General features: G+C 35.5%; 1 protein-coding gene across 9 annotated transcripts in view; it reads right to left on the bottom strand.

Annotated features, from left to right (window-relative positions):
• atp2b3b (ATPase plasma membrane Ca2+ transporting 3b) overlaps positions 1–21,128 on the bottom strand; it is a 115,908-nt gene that overhangs the window by 37,193 nt on the left and 57,587 nt on the right. For 3 of the 9 annotated variants that reach the window (XM_087305819.1, XM_087305825.1, XM_087305822.1), the window contains exons 6-17: positions 18,986–19,111; positions 16,342–16,395; positions 15,914–15,955; positions 12,399–12,563; positions 10,023–10,237; positions 9,604–9,846; positions 8,971–9,212; positions 7,204–7,438; positions 5,358–5,537; positions 5,143–5,230; positions 763–869; positions 332–523 (exon numbers count right to left, since the gene is read on the bottom strand). In XM_087305819.1, coding sequence (XP_087161945.1) covers positions 332–523; positions 763–869; positions 5,143–5,230; positions 5,358–5,537; positions 7,204–7,438; positions 8,971–9,212; positions 9,604–9,846; positions 10,023–10,237; positions 12,399–12,563; positions 15,914–15,955; positions 16,342–16,395; positions 18,986–19,111 — 1,889 coding nt within the window. 9 annotated transcript variants of the gene reach the window in all.

Raw genomic sequence — 21,128 nt, forward strand, 5'->3', positions numbered from 1 at the left:
TTTCATTTTTAAGTAATCTATCTCTTTAAACTTTGTGTAAGTGCCTGCTGTTAACTAAAACTAACTATTAATACGTGTAATAAGACTGAAATAAAGCCAATTATAAATAGTACATAAAACTTTAAAAAAACCTGAAATAAATATAGGTACTAATAGGTACTACATTAAAAACTAAAAAGTTTTTAAAAAATCTATAAGAAAATCAAATGAATAGCTAATACACATGGTTAAAAATGCTACAATAAGCACAATACTAAAATAATACTAAAGTCTCACTGCTCTGAGTGTGTGTATATGTGTGTGTGTGTGTGTGTGTGTGTGTGTGTGTTACCTGTGTAATGCAGGCCCCGGTGAACGCTACGATGACGGCCACTACATTGACAGTAAGCTGAAACTGCAGAAACTTGGAGATGCTGTCATACACATTTCTCCCCCACATGACAGCCTTCACGATGCTGGAGAAGTTATCATCGGTCAGGATGATGTCAGAGGCTTCTTTCGCTACATCAGTGCCTGCTATACCCTGAAGACGGCAAGAGAGAACCAGATTCAGGCAATTCATGCATCAAAGTCAGATTCGTTGGAGAAAAGAGGCTTTTATTCATCAGAGATCTTACACCCTTGTTGGCTGAACATGATATAAGTGGAGCTTCTAATAAATCAATATTCATCTCTCATCATTACTCATCTCTTAACTACCTCTTGGGCGGAAGGACGAATATATGAATAGATTAGAGGGAAGTGTTTGTCAGATGTGCTTACCATAGCAAAGCCCACATCTGCCTTCTTGAGAGCCGGTCCGTCATTGGTCCCATCGCCGGTTACGGCCACCACCTGTCTCTGCTCCAACACAGTGCTGTCAATGATGCCTACACAGCAACATCATCACCCAGCAAACAATTAGCAGCCAGCGCATAACCTTGACCAGTCATTGAACTCAACCACTGTCACCACGCTATACATGAATACATCAGTCTGATATGTTTTGATTGCCTACAGCCTACTTGGAGTCAAATTTACATTGTAAATACACTAATGCAGCCAGTCAGTTGCATTGGACTGAATTGGATGCAAATTGGTGAAAATCATGTTGTGTACATAGATGGATACTAACTAAATTAATGTAATCTGGATTAAATAATCAGATATTAAAAATGCAGCATTTAAAATGAGATTTTAGTTTCAAAAAGTTATTTACTTTAGCAGTAATTTTAGTTTTATTATTAAAATTATTCACACAAGGGCATTACATTTTTCTTAACCTATTGAATTTCACAAATGTTTGTTTAGCCTTTTCTTTCTAAAAAAAATCTTGATTAGTACTGTTTAGCTTTAAATTTCACAATATAGAATGGCCATGATATTTAGCATGCAAAGTACACTCACTGGCCACTTTATTAGGTACACCTTACGAGTAGCGGGTTGGAACCCCTTATTGCCTTCACAACTGCCTCAATCTGTTGTGGGATAGATGCAGCAAGGTACTGGAAATATTCCTTAGAGATTTTGGTCCATATTGACATGATAGCATCACACAGTTGATACAGTAGATTTGTTGACTGTGCGAATCTCCCGTTCCACAACATCAAAGGTGCTCTATTGAATTTTCATCTGGTGACTGTGGAGGCCATTTGAGTACAGTGAACTCATTGCCATGGTCAAGAAACCAGTCTGAGATGATTCGCGCTTTGTGACATCATGCGTTATCCTGCTGGAAGTAGTCATCAGAAGATGGTCACACTGTGCTCATAATGGGATGGACATGGTCAGCAACAATACTCAGGTAGGCTATGGTGTTGACACGATACAGATTTGGTACTACTTGGCTCAAAGTGTGCCAAGAAAATATCCCCCACACCATTTAACCTTAATGCTGCCATGTGATTGGCTGATTAGAAAGTTGTGTTAACGGGCAGTAAAGCAGGTTTACCTAATAAAGTGGCCGATAAGTGTATATTGCTATCAGGTATATGAGCACCCCTCAATAACCATAATCTAACTAAAATCTGTTATTATAAGGCAAGGTATAAAATCATGTAGAGTTATTAGTTTTCCTTAATACAAATACATTACTGGAGATCTATATAAGTGATTTAAAAACCTTTTTTCCAGTAGACCCCTAATTAAAACCTTAATGACCCATTATCCACTACCGTACCCTACAGCTCTTTATTTATTTACTGTACAGTATATATTCACAATATGCTCATATTCACTTAATACTTGTAACATAAAACCTTTGCTCTAACTTCTAGATTGTTCTTAAAGTCTGTGTGAACCAGAAGTAGCTGAGACTTTTATTTCAGTAACTTGATGTACTTCCAACTGAGACAGAATATTGAGTTGGTAGGTGGGGGTTTATGTTACTGCATCAGTCTCTCACAGTAAGAGGGGCATGGTAAAGAACATTGTGGATGAAGCCGTCAAACTGACATCAATAGAGAAGGGCCATCACTCCAAATGCAAAAGTTAGATTTAGTACTTAGCATGGATTAATTGTTCGCTGAAAGAATATCAATGTGCAATAGCCAAATTAACATTATAAATTTAGATTTCACACAGACATCAAACATTCGGTGGTCTGAACAAAAACAATAGACCAGGGTTCACCAAACTTGTTCCTGGAGGGCCGGTGTCCAGCAGATTTTAGCTCCAACCCTAATCAAACACACCTGAACAAGCTAATCAATGTCTTAGTAGGTATACTTGAAACATCCAGGCAGGTGTGTTCGGGCAAGTTGGAGCTAAACCCTGCAGGGACACCGGCCCTCCAGGACTGAGATTGGTGACCCCTGCAATAGACCATCTGAATGAAAAAGTAAATCTGCTTTTAGATGGTGCTTTTAGAGTGTCAAAAACAGCTGTTTACCAAGCAAAGTTGAAAAACTCAATTATTTCTGTAGCGCTTTTGCACAATGTAGATTGTGTCAAAGCAACTTAACAAAGAAGTTCTAGTAAATAGTGTCAGTCCAGTTTTCAGAGTTGAAGTTCAGTTTAGTTTAAACTGAAATTTTACTGCTGAAAGTCAAAACCCTAAAGAGCAAATACATTAATGCGCAAAAAGGACTTTCATTAAAACTTTTTTTCCAAACACAATAGCTTCCTTCAGATATACATCCATCTATTTCTCTCAGCACCTCTCACTGACATATTACCACCATTTTATCACACAAAACAAAACCTATGCTATTCATCTGCGACTGCTAATTTAGTTTAATGCTGCATAGCATTTACTCTATATTTTTCTCCAGTCCACACTAATTAAATATGCTTTTAGCGATTATTAAAACTATAATATTATGAAACAATAATAATTTGGTTTATCAGATTGGTATCTGTTTAATTCCAAAACAACTGATTTAGATAATGTTTCTACTTACAATTTTCATTATGTAACTCATCTGTGATTTCAATGTAATCTACCCAGAAGATTATCAGACTCTGTAGATGTGTTTTATCAAACACACAACCTGAGAAAAAAGCCGATGCCTGTGAGATATTTAGCATTTCAAAGATCTGAACTTGTCTGTGACTCAGAGTCCTGCAGTGTGAAATGTGTTTTGACTGAAAATGACATCGTCAATAGCCTACAGCCAATGAGAAAGCATGATACAGGGCAAGGGAAAGTTCAGGGGGAGGAGTCAGAGACCTGCAGTAGCCATTATCTCTTTCATATTCTTCTTTTATCCCTCAAAACCAGTGCGCAAAATCTTGGATTTAGGGCACCATCTTCAACAGGAAGAATTTTAATCTCATGGGTAATTATGCAATTTCCTGTATTGCTATTGCGTGAGTTTGGTTGTGTAACAGATTGTAAATTAAGCAGAGATGCTGCTTTTCTTCCTATTGAAATGTGTATTATATGAGTGGGGTAAAGTAGGTTTGTACATTCAGACTTTCACCTACCTAAAATAATTTTAGAAAAGTATTCTTTGCAAACTCTAAATAGGGAAATTCTGTTAGCAGCCAATGACTATCAAAGCACACCATTGCTCACAGTCAATTGAATAGTGCTATTTAAGCTTTGAAGTCATACAAACATGGAATATTTAAAGTAGCATAGTAAACAATATAAGGATATAAGGTAATATAAGGATATTAGGTTTCATTTAGCCAACCACAGATCTAACAGCACATATCACTCACATTATGTTTTCCAACTAGATGTTATTAGCAAAAGCTATATATTTTTATTTGATTATACTTAAAAAAATAAGATTAAAATGTTTGAATACGCAAATATAAACCTAATTTTACCTCGATTTATATGTGACCCTCTGTCATTGATCCAATCCACCAAGTAGTAGGTACAAAATAACCACAAAATAATACCCCAAATGTGTATAGTGTAAAAAAAAACAATCTGGCAACTTTTAAACTATTTGCAGTTTTTGCATGACATCACATGTTCTGCAAAAACATTCCAAGCCAAAAACCTTTTAACAGAAATGTTTTTCTCATGATCTTAAGATGTCTACCAAGTGTTCGATCCAGATTGTGCACAGTTGGGTATATGCCGAAGCATGCTAATAGGACTTTTAATTTGCCAGTAACCTGGGTTAATCGTTTCCGGTGAATTGTATGCCAATGCAAAATCGGTGCGTTTAAGGTCTATTTTCTTTAAAAATCAGCCATCTCCACTGGTTGAGTGATATCTAATATAAAGTGGGTCTCAGATTGTAAAAGAAGCACTGCATTAAGTTACATTTTCTCCCGCCATGTCTTTATAATCTGAGCATTTATTTTACCCCAGTATATTCAATGGAGCTTCTGCGCTAGCCTGCCGATTCTGACGGGCGCGTGCGAGTAAACGGCTTTTTGTCTCGTTTTACGCTTCAGCAACTAAATGAATGCCAAAGTCTGTTTAACTGATTGTATTTGAATTGCAGTACAACATCGATGCTGTAAAAGGAATTGTATAAAATGGAAAAAAAAAACAGGTCACTGGAAGTTTATGAGTTTATGGGAAACACACTAGCTCGGCATATACCCCGTTGTAGGTAATACTAAAAATCGTACACATTTTGTATTAAAAATTGAAAAAAAATGATATTAACAAAGAATATATATGGTGCTGTAAAGTACAATTAGAAAAAGAAAGGCTATAAGATAAGATTAGAAAAGCTAGAAAGAGAACCTCACCTTTTACAAGAGTGTGTTTGTCAGTGGGGGACGAACGTGCAAGAACTCTGAGCTTGGGCCAAATCTTATCAATCCTCTCCTGCTCAATCTGTAACACAGCACACACACACACACACACACACACACACACACGTAAACAAAGCACGGACATCAATGATTCAGTTTAGTCTATATTGGTTCGGTGCTGAGATGTCTGTGATTTAATTTTCACAAACCTCTCCTTTCTCATTTCTGATTCTCCGGTTGAAGTCTTTACCCTCCAGGCACAGAAAGTCATCCCCAGGCTGAATGATGCCACACTTGGAAGCAATGGCTCGTGCCGTGTTGATGTTGTCACCGGTGACCATGCGCACAGTGATGCCTGCCCTCTGACACTTGCGAATGGCATCAGGGACCTGCAGGAGGAGAAGAGAAATGCTTTATTTTCAATGGTTAAGGGTAAAATGAAGTTTGAAGTACCCTTTAAAACGTTTTACTGCTGCCAACTCTTTGAACGTATATATATATATATATATATATATATATATATATATATATATATATATATATATATATATATATATATATATAGTGAATATGTATATATACAGTATGCTGCATGCAGTGTGGGTATCATTATTTACTAGTAACTAGTTACAGTTTTTAGGTATTTATTCATTGATAACGTAAAGTAAGGGATTACTAAACACCGTTGTGCTGCCCTGTATTATTATTATTAATAATATATTTTTTTATTCACATGTTTTGCAGACCAATCCAATTTTCTAAGGAAGATTAAATTTAATATATGTACATTCCTAAAAAACAATGAATTTGGTCAGAAATTAATTATTAAATTATTATATGAATTATGTGTCATTGCTTTGAAACATTTCTTTTTTTATCCATACAATGTTTATATTATTATTATCCTTTATTATAATAGTCTTTTCATCTGTATGTAATCTAAAGGTTTTTTTTATTAAAATGCTTAACTAATACATTTTTATATAGTTTAAAAGCCATGTTTCACTCAAATATGAAGAATTAAAAGGTTTTTATTTTCCTTTCAAAGTCAAAGTCAGTGTTATTATCAATCCAACCACATGTACAAGAATTGCAAATTGCGTCACTCTCAGACCCTAAGTGCATAATATTAATACAAAAAATTTAATTTTAAAAAGAAATAACAATAAATACAATTTCACACATAATATAATGAAATATACTTAAACATTGTAAATAATACAATTACACATGTGGGCACATGGCAAGGAGTGCTAACCAGAGTTATGCAGCAAAGTTTGGATCTGCCAATGTTGAGCAAAAATGTTGGACTATATGCGCGCTTAAGGGCAGATAAATGAGACAAAGACGTACAATAACACTGCAACATACAAGATAAAAACACATAAACACCATTTTGTCGAGAGAGAGACAGAGAGGCCGCAGCATGTGCACACACCGTCATTTTATTTACATTCTGGGATAAGATGTCTTTTGTCTGTGTTGTTGAGGTTTATAGGGATTTTAGTAGTGATTCAAGTACTTCAAATCCTTAGTGAGTAAACAAGTTACTTTTCAGACATAGTGATTAAAAGAATTAACCCAAATAACATTTTAAATTATATAATTAGTAGTTAAAAACTTTCTAAAGTAGCTTATCCAACACTGGCTGGATGCTTTCGACTAAGTAACAAAAAAAATCTTCAACAGAAGTGACAGCATCAAAAAAAAGAAAAAGAAAAAAAAGAAAACTGCATTAAAGAAATGATTTGGTGAATCTGTGAATACATTTGCACACTCTTCTATCTAGGACACTAGTCAAGTCATGTTTAATTATACATCGCCTTTCATTACACACTTGTTTAGCAATAGTCACATCTATGTACCTATTTCTTAATCGCCATGACCAATGGAATTTAAAGAAGTTTACCAGTTACAGACAAACTGGATCATTTGTTTTCGCAAGATGTTTCAAACTCCTAATCCAAAAATTCAAACAATCCTTGATTTGCCCTGCACTTGTTTGAAATGAGCTCACACCAGTATATCGGGGCCTTACACATTCTCATTACATACCTCTGGTCGAACAGGATCCTCAATCCCGACGACAGCAATGCAGGTCAGATCAGTGACAATTTCAGCTTCATTCTCCCACTCAGGCTCTGGGTCGCCAGGAAGATCACGATAACCGATGCAGATTGTTCGCAGGCCTTCGCATGCCATAGGCTCAATCACTTTCTTCACCATCTCATCCCGATCCCGTGGTCTAAAGTTTCGTGCTTCGCCATTGGTACCAAGTATGGAGGAACATCTATGGTACAAGTAGAAGCAGAGAAGTCTTAACATATATAAATATTTTAATGGGGGATATTGTAATAATACAAAGGTCAAAACACCCATGTGCCTCAAGTTACCAGTGAACAAATCTCATTGCACAACATCTCAAATTAAGTTTTAAGTTTTAGCTGCTCTAAAATGCCTGAGCCAAAGTCTCTTTTGTTGGCATTTTCATGTTTTGCAAATAGGACAGAAGAAATATGACAGAAAAGCTGGGCTACAGAGGGATCGGCAAAGGCAGGAATTGAATTTGCGTTTCTGTGAGTGCAGTCGTGCTAGATGTCTGTGTTTAGCCATAAGAGTGGATGCCCTAACTTGAGCCAAATTCTGTTGTCAAAATAATTAAGTTAATTTCAATAAGACGTCTGCCTCCATAGCCAATACTACACATCAGCAATTTTTACACTTGTAGCATCATGTACTAGTAGAGCTACAGTGGTTTCCCTGGTTAAAGCAAATTTTATCTCTGACCATTTGCACCAATTCCAAAGCAAGTTACATTTTTTAACACATGGGATGGCAATGCTGCTTTTCATACAAAATTGTTATACACTACCTGACATGTCGCCTATCCAAGTTTTTGGAACACAAATAATAACTTGACTTTTAGTTGATCATTTGGTATCAGAAGTGGCTTATATGAAGGACAAAGGCCTCTAGATTACACTTATTTTACTAAAATAAAATATGATCATGCTTTGATTTTTAATCATTTATAATCACGACAGTCTTGTCACTTAATGAAAATAATGTACAGAATAGAATATAAAGTCATGATGCAGTGGAAAACGAATTAATATTGTGTATGACTCCCATGAGCTTGGAGGACTGCATCCATACATCTCTGCAATGACTCAAATAACTCATTAATAAAGTCAAAGAAAGCGTTTTTGCAGGACTCCCAGTGTTCATCAAGATTATTTGGATTCATCTTCAATGCCTCCTCCATCATTTTACCCCAGACATGCTCAATAAAGTTCATGCCCGGTGACTAGGTTAGCCAATCCTAGAACACCTTGACCTTCTTTGCTTTCAGGAACTTTGATGTGGAGGCTGAAGTATGAGAAGGAGCGCTATCCTGCTGAAGAATTTGCCCTCTCTTGGGGTTTGTAATGTAATGGGCAGCACAAATGCCATGACCCCTCAAGCTTTTAATGTTGCCATCCACTCTGCAGATCTCTCGCACACACCATACTGAATGAAACCCCTAACCATGATTTTTCCTTCACGAAACTTGACTGATTTCTGTGAGAATCTTGGGTCCAATAGGCGTTCTGCAGTATTTGTGATAATTGGGTTCAGTTCAACAGATAATTCATCGGAAAAATCTAACTTTTTTCCAAATGATCAGCTAGAAATCCAGTTATTATTTGTTGCTCTTACAACTGGGACAGACGTCAAGCCTTTTGTCAGGTACTGTAGTGTACATAAAAATCCCAACTTTGGATTAAAACAGCTAAGGACAACCAGTCAGATAAACAACATCCTAGTTCTTGTCATACTTACTTTTTTAAAACGATCTCAGAGGCTCCTTTGCTGTAGAGTCGGAAGCTTCCATCCGGCATCTGCACCACAGTGCTCATGGACTTGCGTACTGAGTTGAAAGTGTAGACTTTGTAGAGCTTCTCCTCTGGGATCTGCTCTCTCACAGGGGCGTAGTCTCTCTTCAAGTCCAGTAGGAAACCCAGCAGACCACATTCGGTCTTATTACCAACTTGCTTGGGCAGACCACCTTCCACATCTGGTGGCTGAAAGAGAATTGAAATGACGTGTGAGACGCAGAGGAAAGAAAACTGAACTGGATCTATTTTTATTTGACAACCCTGTGCACTTTAAAAAAAAAAAATCCTAAACTGTTTCTGTTTCTACTGAAAACAAAAGAAGATGTTTCAAAGAATGTTGGTAAATAACCAGTTTATGAATGCCTAGTCTTGGACAGTTGGAACAAATGCAATGGGATTCAATGGTTTCTGTCAACTATTTGGTTATAGATATTCTTCAGAATATGTAATTATTTAAGAAGTAATAGATGATGATTTACAGTAGGTATTTGATTGAACTGTTCCTTTAAGAAACTTTTCAAAATAAGCTTGATTGTTTAGCTTTATTTTAAATCACATACATAATCCAGTGTCTCACCATGATCTTGGAGGTATAGGCGCAATTGATAGAAATGGCATTGACGATCATCTCAAGGGTGTTGGGGCTGATCTGGCTGGGGTCCGGGATCTCTCGGAAGTGCTGGTCGTTTATGTAAGACTGCACTACAGTCATGCGATTGGTGGTGAGGGTGCCAGTCTTGTCGGAGCAGATGGCAGTGGCATTGCCCATTGTCTCACAGGCATCCAAGTGACGCACAAGATTATTGTCCTTCATCATTTTCTAAATTAACAACAAACAAAAATTTGGATGATGAAAAGAGTGTTTACAAAAGCAAATCAAGCTAAAAATATTATATAATCTAAAAAAAAGTGTTTGTTTTCAAATGTGCTTATGTAATCTGTTAACAGTAATCTGTTATCTATCACGCACACAGTGCACTTGGGTCTCTGTCTTACCTTAACCGAATAGGCCAGAGAGATGGTAACAGCGAGGGGAAGACCCTCAGGCACAGCCACTACCAGCACAGTCACACCGATGATAAAGAATTTGACAAAATACTGCACGTAGATGGGCGTACACTCGGGCAACCAGGTCATGTTACCCACTACAAACGTGTCAATCACAAAGTACAGCACCAGGATGATAACTGTGATGGCTGACATCACAAGACCTACAATGGAAAACAACAAGCACAACAATATTTAGAATATTATTGCAGATAAATGTTTTGTCTGAATGCAGCTTTTGGATTCTTTAATGATGTGGCTAACATAGGCTGCGCAATCAATCTGCACACTATGATTAAAATTAATAAAAGTTATACATTTATTAAAGGTGACAAACCGTTTTTTGAAGGATCATTAAATTTTATTTATAAAATTATTTTTAATGACATCAGGTGGGATGGACAGGGTCAAACGTCTGCATGGTCACAGAGGACTTAGAGGCAGCCTTTTAAATTCTTCTTCTTATTATTATTAGTAGTAGTTATCTTACTAATATACAAACCTCCCCATAATCGTTATTAATATTACCATTATCAACATTAATAATTAACTCCTTACATTTATGTAACGCTTTTCAGGACACTCAAAACGCTTTACACATTTTTGGGGGAATCTCCTTATCCTCCACCCATGTGCAGCATCCACCTCGATGACGCGACGGCAGCCATATAGACTGCTTTAACGCGGCCGACGTTTTAAAGAGCGAAAGTGAGGCTGCGGTGGGAAGAAACTCGGATGTATCGCCTCATCGTCACATAGGAACGTTGTGTACCTGGCTGTTTATCTTATCAGCAAAAATAAAGTGACACAAATTTATCATTTCTCCGCCTTCTGAGTGACCCGAAGGTCTGTTCTGAATGGATAGTGAAAACAAAAAAAGGATATCAGACCACATTTTCTGCTAATTTAAGGGAAAAAGCCCTGGTTAGCTAACATTTTCTTTCCCAAACACACATTTTAGATGCCATATATCAAGCTCAAATTAACAAACTAATTCTTTCACTATATTAGACCTGTCATGATACTGAATTTCGGTACTCAAATTTATAAAGAAGTAAATTTTCTGCTAACCCATAATATTCACCAGCGCTCAACAGAAATGACTGTGATTGACTGTGAAGGTCATCAGTTCACCGTACTTCACCACTGTTTACCAAGTGCAAACACAGATGAGCAATCAACTGATCTTCATGGCTTTAAACCGCTCCAGAATCTGTGTATCACTGGTGAATGCTATGACAAATCAGTGGTGTTTATAAACGTGCTCGGCGACGCTTAAAGGTTAGCGGGAAATGGAAGTTTTTAAAATGTCAGTACCGGGACAACACTATTACAGACAAGACGACGGTGTGCTACAGAAGACTGCATTGTTTTATTGCACACTGGGTTACATAGGCTGAAACAGGGAAGCGTCGTCATGGTGTTTACCTGGTGCCATGAGCTGAAGTCTAGGACACTTGAGCTTATTACTCTTGAAGAGATTGTGATTTTGTTTGATGCCTAATATGCTTTTAATTGTTTAAATAAAACTTGTGATGAACTGAATGATATTAAAGTGATGTTTACACCATATCTGCACTTTGAAATCAGGACAACAGCTGGAGATTTGTAGTCCACAGCTAGTTGCTGCAATGTTTACAGTGCTGATCATATACTTCCGGTTTTCTTCCCACCACATCCTCGCTTTCGTGTTCTAAAATGGCGGCTGCGCAAAATAAGCATATTGCGCCATACCACAAACCACGCTGCTCGGTGAAGAGGAGACTTGAGAGTGATGAAGCCAATTATGATATGGGGATAGTTAAGAGGCCATGATGGACAGAGGCCATTGGGAAAATTTGGCCAGGATGCCGGGGTTTTTGACGGACATTCTGGGATTTTAAACGACCACACAGGGTCAGGACCTCAGTTTAACGTCTCATCCAAAAGATGGCACTCACTGAGGAGTATAAAGTCCCTTTCACTACACTGAGGCATAAGGACCCACACAGACTGCAGGTTAAGCGCCCCCTGCTGGCCTCACTTATACCACTTCCGTCAACAACCTAGCTTTCCCATGTGGTCTCCAATCCAAGTATTGACTGGGCACAGCCCTGCTTAGCTTCAGTGGGCAACCATGTGAGAGTTGCAGAGAGCTAGCTGCCATTAACATGCATCATCTCCACCATTTTCAAATCGCCATGGGTTTTCTTTTGAAAAAATAATGTGTGCTTCTTCTTCTTCTTATGATTCTGCCCTCTATTATTATATGTGTTACTATTTATGTTGTAATTAGCCTTTTCATATGACATCAGCTCATGATTGTCCACATGCAGTCCAACACACCTGCTTTGCCAATCTGTACAGCCAGTTTGGTGAGTTTGCCCTGCAGTACAGATTTCTCCTTCTTGGGCACGTTGGCTTTCTTCTTCTCTCTCTCCTCCACTTCTCCACCCTCCGCGCTCTTCAGGGGCTGCATCTCCATCGCAACGGCTCCATCCTGCTTTTTGGCTGGTGGACGGGACATGAGCTAGCGTCACTACATATGGACTGCAAATCTGTTGTGTCACAACTCAGAGGCATCTTGAACGACACTCATTCAAAGCTCTGAATACCTTCATGCCACACATCAGATATTTCCACAGTGGCGAGCACACACACACAAACACTGGACACAAGACAAAAGAAGGCACAACAAATGTGGACACACACAGCATAAACACTGACATCAGTTAAAGAGGGAACACACAGCATTGGCCCTCTCCAATTCTACTGAGCTTGCATTATTCAGAGAAATGTGTTTGGGTGCTTTCCTTCGATAGAAGAAAAACAATAAGCTACAGTGACAATGTACTACAGCGGAAACAATCATCATGTATGCACAGCAGAAAACTATTTGAATATTTCAAACACCTAAACATTGCAAAAACAAGATAGCATTACTAACAAATCTTTTCTGAAAAAACTAATAGTGACTTTACGCTTAGATAAAGAAAGCATCTGCCAATTTCTAGTAAAAAACAAAACAAGAAAGCAAAAATAACAATTTAATAAACAGTTAATTTTTTTCACTTTATAAGAGATAAAAAGCTACTTTTAAAGCAATTTTTTGCATGTTAAATTATATTGATTGATGTCAATACACTAAATGTTTATTTTAATGATGCTGAATGCAAACTATGTCCAGTTAACTTAATTTTTTTAGAACTTTATACAAAAGAAGTAAACGTCTGCCAATTTCAAAGCAAAAAACTAAACAAGAAAGCACAAAAAAGCATATATATATATATATATATATATATATATATATATATATATATATATATATATATATATAAATATATATATTGTTTTTCAGAGAATTAAAAAGCTACTTTTAAAGCAATTATCTTTTGTGCATGATAAACTATGATGCTTGATGTCCAGTCATCTTATTTTTTTAGAGTTTTATACAAAAGAAATTGATTCCAAGAAGCTTTATAGTTATAAACAGGATAATAACAGCATCAAAAATAAGGCAAATTCAATTTCTGCTGTAAAGATGTATAGTACCAGGACAATATAGTGTCATTAAGCAGCTCAACTCAGTTCAGTGTTGATTTAGTTTAGTTCAATAACAATATTGTAAGAGATTGACACTTATCCAGAACAAAAGAAAGAAAGAAAGAAAGAAAATTTGCAATTATTTAAATAATTATTAATAATTGATGATAATTAATTAATTTTTTAAATAACAATAAAACATTCCTGCTTCTAGAATGCAGTTAAAATGTATTGTAATTCAAAGTATGGTAGGCAAAGATTTACTGTGTATTGTTTGTTTTTTACATTTTTTATATGTCACTCCCACAAAATGTTGTTTTCTTGATATCATGGATCGCAAATGAACTGATTTTAACAGTCCAACAAGCAAGACATTGGATGAGTGAGTTATATTTCAGACACAATGCTTAATTGCAAAAATGGCTCCTTGTGTTTGTGTGAATGAGAATGGGTGGGTGTTTCCCATTGACGGGTTGCAGCTGAAAGGGAATCCACTGTGTAAAACATATGCTGGATAAGTTGGCGGTTCATTTCGCGGTGGTGACCCCGGATTAATAAAGGGACTAAGCCGAAAAGAAAATGAATGAATGATGTACGTATTTGAATTTCATTACAGGCCCTTGATCTCTGCTCTGATGACTTTTAATATTAAAAAAGTTTAATAAAGTGACTTTTAATGACATTTCAAGTAGCTTGAAACAATACATTGTCTGGATTGGTAATGCACTCTCAGAAAAAAAGGTACACGGTGGTACAAATAATGTTCCTTAAGGAACAGTTTTGTACCTTTGGAAAATGCCTCTTATAATGCTTTTATGTATCTTTTATGGAACAATTAAAATGAAGATACACAATTGTCCCCTTAAAAAGGTACATAAGTGTTGGACAAATTATTTTTTTGCAATATCTATGAAAATAAATATTACTGGAAAGGGAATTACTGGAATTGTTAAGTTCCATGATTCAATACAACTGGTAAAACAGATCTAAAGGTATTGTAAACTAAAGATTTAAGGCATTTTTAATAATCATTTGGTAAGCATTTTCTAATAAATACAGTTAAGTTATTGATATCTGCACGTTTGCTTTCTGCTACACATGTGGAGCTGGCAGAAGTCTTGCATATGCAAAGTGTTCATGCAGACATTTTAGTATTGTAAAATCAATCAAATATTGTGCATATCTCGTTACAACACATTTGTATAACTCTATTTCTATTTTAAAATTAAGTAAAAGAAGTTAACTTTCAAGTGATTACAAAAGTATTGTGTAAAGAATAGAGAAAGAAATGTTTTATATTGTACATGGGAGAATGCATTTCTGTAACATTTTTGTGAAGTGTTGTGAAATGTTTTGCAAAAAATAGATCTTTTGATTCATGTTAACATATTTTTTATTCTTTATTTTAAATGAAAAAGGTACACAAAAAGAAACTTAAAAAAACATTGTTTAATAAATGTACGTATTTAATCTTTATATTTACTGAAATTTAAGCATTTTGGATATAGTAAAAAGCCTTTAAATAGTTCTTGAAGGAACACATTTGACACTGTTAAGGTACAAAGTGTCTTGTAGTGGTACCTACATGGATCAGATTTGTACCTTAAGGTACAATATAGTACTGTATCTGCAGGTTTTGAAAACCAAAGGTACATTTTGGTTTCCCATTATACAAATCATGTCCCTAAAGGTACAAACTGCAAAGGTACAGTTCTGTTCCCTAAGGTACTGCCCCAGTGACAAGGATTTGTACAACATTGAACCAACATTGTCTTCTTTTGTACAGCATTGTACCATTTTTTTCTGAGTGTGTAAATTATGCTACAAAACCCGTAAGTATATCTATATCTCTATATAGCATTTCTCATACAATACTTTAAATTTATATATGTATTAACCATTACAAATGTCAATAAAAAGTGATCAAGCACTGACAAAGACGAAATAAAAAATATTTATAATGAATATTTAAATGAACGATTCCTCAAATCGAACATTAAGACAGTGGTTTTAGAATGAACCTGAATTTGACACCTCTGGCTTATATATTTGTACCGTAAAACAAGACAAAAAACAATGTAAAAAATATAAATGCATTTTTTTTTTACATCTCACCATTAAACAATCCTAGCACAAAGAGTGTGTTTCCACCTCTTTAATATGTGTCTGTGTGCATACATGGTATTAACGCTCATATTTCTCGTTGCTATCCTCATATAGCAACAGCGTGGATGAGGAGCCCACAAAAATCTTCCACAACAAGAAAATAATTAACCCCTCATTCTCTCCATTCATCTACTCCACTGTCCCTGCGGTACCTTTATTCTGATTGGTCTCCACAGCTGCTTCTGGCTGCTTGCCTGTGATACAGAAAGAGACAGAGAGAGAGAGAGAGAGAGAGAGAGAGAGAGAGAGAGAGAGAGAGAGAGAGAGAGAGTGAGAAAGAAAGAGAAAGATAGAGATAGAGAGAGATAGAGTGGGAACAAGAGAATAAAAAGCGACAGACAGAGACTGAATGAGAGACAGAGCACACTGTGTTCTTGAGTGGGAAAATGAAAGTGCGCACACAACTACAGACACAGACGTACGAACACAAACTCACGGCACACACACACTGAACTGTGCTCTTAAACGGTCACATGATCAACCTGTGAGTAAATACACAATTGTGAGCTCGTCAGTCTGAACGCAGACTGAGATGTTGAAGGTGTTCAATCCTCCAACATCAGCGCTGTGATGTACATACCATTGGTGATGCCGCTTGCTTTGGCTGTGGCTGTGGGAGAGTAACTACTGTCCTCTGAACGGAGAGTGAAACAAAGGGATAATGCAGGTGTGGAGGAGGGGGATTGTGGGAAATTGTTAGGATTGGGTGGTGGTAGAAGTAAGAAAGAAAGAGAAATCAATGACTGTCATGTGGTGTTAAGGGGAACTGGTGAAAAAAAAAATGCTTGCGAGTAGTTGAATGGTGTCAGTGCTCTAGTTCATTTAGTCAATTAGCAATCTAGTTCATGTAGTGGGACTCATTTTAAGGAAAGATTTATGGGATGTACTGGTAATTGGCTAAATGTTCAGTTTCATGCAGGCTCAAAAGCATTTGAAGGTCTTAAATTGTTTATAGAGAGAATGGCGTCTTATTAGCATTTGAAATTAGTTCATTAAAAAATGATAATTAAAAATCTCATAGTACGGTGCCGATGGCCTAGTGGACACTGTGATAAAATATAACGCCAATGCGCGTCAGGCATTCAAATTTGTAGTTTTATCTTAATAAAGGCTAAAAACACCAAATAAATTTTTTAAAATGTAAAAATAAATGCAAATATTTTGTACCAATATAGTATTAAATTAAAGCACACAACTAAAGTGAATTTGCTCTAATTGATATAAATAATATATATACTGTACATACTACCGTTGGGGTCAGTAGGATTAAAAATGTTTTAAAATAAGCTTCTCCTGCTCACCAAGGCTGCATTTATTTCATCAAAAATACAGTACAAACAGTACAATTGTGAAATGTTATTACACTATAAAATAAGTAGTTTATAGTTTAATTTATTATTTTTTCCAGTGATTTTAAAGTTTATTTTCAGCGTCATTACTCCAGTCTTCAGTCACACGATTCTTCAGAAATCACTCTAATATTAATTATTAACTATTATTATTATTAATGATAGTAATAAAAGCAATAATGACTGAAGTTATAATTCATTTTGAAACATACAATAAGAAAGCAGTTATGTAAAATGTTAATAAATATTTAACAATGATTTTTTTTTTACATTTAATAAATGCCACCTTGATGAACAGAATAATATTATAACAATAATGTTCTTAAAAAAAGAAGAAAAAAAACTGACTCCAAACTTTCAACCTGTAGTGTATATAGAGTTGAAGTCAGAATTTTTAGCCCCCCTGAATTATTACCCCTGTTTTTTCTTTTTTAAATTTGAATTGAATATTTTTCTCAATCATATAAATTTGGATGTTCTAGTTTTTGAACCGTTTCATAGGTTATTTTGTTAGATAAGCTCCAGATTTGGCTTCAATACTGACTAATCTAATGTATGCACAAATATAATATTGTACAGCTTCATATTAAAATAAGAAATTAAAATATAGATTTGTGACAGGGTGTGCTTATATATGCGGAGTACTGTATATACTATCCCTTATATATTTGTGTAATATTTAACAAAAAGTTGGCAAAATAAAAACGTAATTTGTAACTTCTGCATTTGATAACACTTCATTTTACAGTGTATTTGTTGCACATTACACATACTTAGCAATAACAGCAAATTCTGTATAATTATGAACATTTGCAAAACGCAAGAAGATTTATAGATAATATTTTCAGTCCTTGACGTGACCCTGGACCACAAAATACAGTCATAAGTGTCTACTTTTTAAAACTGAGATGTACAGTATTCATTGCTTGCAATTCCAATGCACAATCTTTCAATTGATACTGTATATGATGAAAATCTGGACTCCGAGGGTTAAAAGAAATCAAAATATTGAGAAAGTTGCCTTTAAGGTTGACTAAATGAACTGCTAGCAATGCATAATTACTAACCAATAATGTTTTACTATATTTAAAACAGGAAATTTACAAAACACCTTCATGAAAGATTATCTTTCCTTAGTATTTTAATGCTTTTGGGCATTAAAAATTTCTCATTTCGATCCATATAATGTTTTTTTTTTAATTAATTACTTTATTTTTTTAAATATACCCATGCAACATTAGACATTTTGTGGTCACAAATGTCCATAAGAGGACACTACATAAAACCCTTTTTTCCCCTAAAAGCACACACTTATCTACAATCGCAGATTAGCAGAAAAAAAAAGAAAAATAATTTTTAAAAAGAGATCAAAAAAGAGACATTTGAATTGTGCTTGTGAGGCGGCTGGAGTGATTCAGTGGGCCAGTACCAGTACCACTTCATCCTTCATCCACCCACATCCAACCTTTGCTCTCTCTCAGTTGCTCTCGTTCGTTCTCTTTCTCTGAATAATTAATCAGCCTCCTCCAATATAACTCCTAATCCTTCTCCGTTCCCGCTCTCTCCAGTCTCCTCTCTCTGTTGCCTGCAGGTTAAATTAGCCATGACACGGCCCATAAAGTTTGCAGCGGTGAAGCTCTGCTCGTCCTACCATTCATAAATCCTCCTGCAGGCTCTGAGTCCTCTGCTCCTCCATTCACATCAAGCCCGTGTCTTTCTCTTTCGCTCTTATGTAAGGATCTTCCACTTTGGCGTTCTCCTCTGTCTGCTAGTGCTACTCATTCTCAGCTCGTCCTACATCAGCCTCTGCGCTTGTTTTGTCTGTGTGTGTGCGCGTTTTGGTTGGTGTTTGATGCTTTGGCTTTTTACACCTACCTTTCTTCTCTTTCTTCTCCTCTTCTCCTTCTCCAGCTCCCAGTAGAGTGAATATGATGCCGCTCTGAGAGTTCACTCCAACCGCAGTCACCAGCATCCTTCCCGAACCCTCCATCACATGAGTACCTGATAAAGAGAGGGAATGAGAGAGACAGAGACAGGCCCGGATTAAGAATTCAGAGGCCCCTGGGCACAATGTCTTGTAGGCCCCCTATCTAGTTGCACCCCTATTGTTAAATTAAAAAAATAAGAATAACATAGTATTTTTTAGAATGAAATTAATCTATAATATATTGCCCGCATTTTGAAAGTAAATGATATACAGTACATATATTTGTCTACATTTATTAAATTAGATTTAACTAATTTTTAAAGCATTTAAAGCACACTTACTAATACCAATACTAAAAAAACTAGTGAAAATGAATGAATTTTAATATACTTGTTTAATTTCACTGAAGCAGTACAAAAATGTATATTTAAGGGTATTTTTAATGTATGACGTCTACGCACTTATAATGCATATGATTTGGATATTTGGAATCCAGTTCTATGAATGTGAGTCTTCCATAATACACACACTTATTGATGATTCCTACTTGTCTTCCTCATGATGAAGAGTAGGCAAAATCTGATATGTAGTGGAGGGAAAAGAAAAATGAGTTCATCAGATGCTGGATTCGAACCGGGTTCATGATCCCGCCAAAAGTTGCCATGCGCTTTATGAGCCATGAACCTGCTGCGTGTTGTGCTCTTTATTTATGTTGTCTCGCTTAATGAAACGGTGATGGGCGGGAATCACTCAATTAGCTTATTCCAATGAGGTGCGCTATTTGCATTTAGCCTATAAATAGACACTCCAAAATCTGCAAAAGTCATGCGGTGAACTATATGTAAGAATAAATCAAGTGTTTTAGATTTATGTCAGTAGATATAACAAACCCTTATGTGCTGTTGGGGATGTTTTCATCCACTCTGTGGTGATTTTGTGTCTTAATTTGGCCATAACTTTTTCTGTGCTTCAGCTAGTAAATGATTTTTGGTGACAACTCTTATTTTGACACATATTTTGAGAAAATGAACTCAACGATACACTCTAGGCAAATTGACTAACCTTTTTTTATGTTCGGGATTGAAACATCCACTAAATAGACTGCTGTAGAAATGCATCACATAAATATATATATTTTTGTTTTTGCATAAATCTGTTGATCAACCTCAGTCCCTATTAAAACTACTAAATTGTTTAGAAAATTACAGGATTTTAACTAATTAATTGCCAAATTCATAAATTATGTCAAAGATTTGGTGAGAAAAACACACAAAATATAAACAGTAATTGTGGACTGTGGACGAATTTTTATTTTTATTTTTTACCTTTTACAAACGTTTTGGACATGTGAACAGCATCCAATTAAACGACTTGCCAATTAAAGAGTAAAAATCCTGTCATTTTCTAAGCAATTTAGTTGTTTTGATCAGAACTAAAGCTGATTAACAGACTTATGCAAAAAAAAGGGAAAAAAAGGAAAAATAAATATATATATATATATATATATATATATATATATATATATATATATTGATGCCATTTTAATTCAGTGGATGTTTTCATCTCTAACAAAACAAAAGATTTGAACAGTGCACAAGGGCTAAGTACATTGAGGTGAACAGACACAAATAATAAGAATTGGAACAAGAATAACAAAAATATAATATTTAATATTAATAAAAATAATGAAATTAAACTGTTAAAATCAAACATAAGCTTTTTGTAAAGTATTTTTAAAAATGCATATAACAATGCTCATTCATTTTCTTTTCGGTTTAGTCCCTTTATAAATCTGGGGTTGCTACAGCAGAATGAACCGCCAACTTATCCAGCATATGTTTTACGCAGCAGAAGCCTTTCCAGCTGGAGAAGTTGGCGGTTCATTCTTCTGTGGCAACCCCAGATTAATTAAGGGACTAAGCCGAAAAGAAAAAAAATGAATGAATGAATTGTTGCTGCTGTATAATAATAAAAACATTAAAAAATTAATAACGATAATAATATTTATTTTACATAGCTTTTTTAAATAGCGGGAAATAATTAATTTTTATTAGCCCTTGTACACTGTTCAAATTGACTACCCTTTAGTTA

This window comes from Danio rerio, chromosome 23, assembly GCF_052040795.2.
Source record: "Danio rerio strain M-AB ecotype USA chromosome 23, GRCz13ab, whole genome shotgun sequence".
Taxonomy (NCBI): Eukaryota; Metazoa; Chordata; class Actinopteri; order Cypriniformes; family Danionidae; genus Danio; species Danio rerio.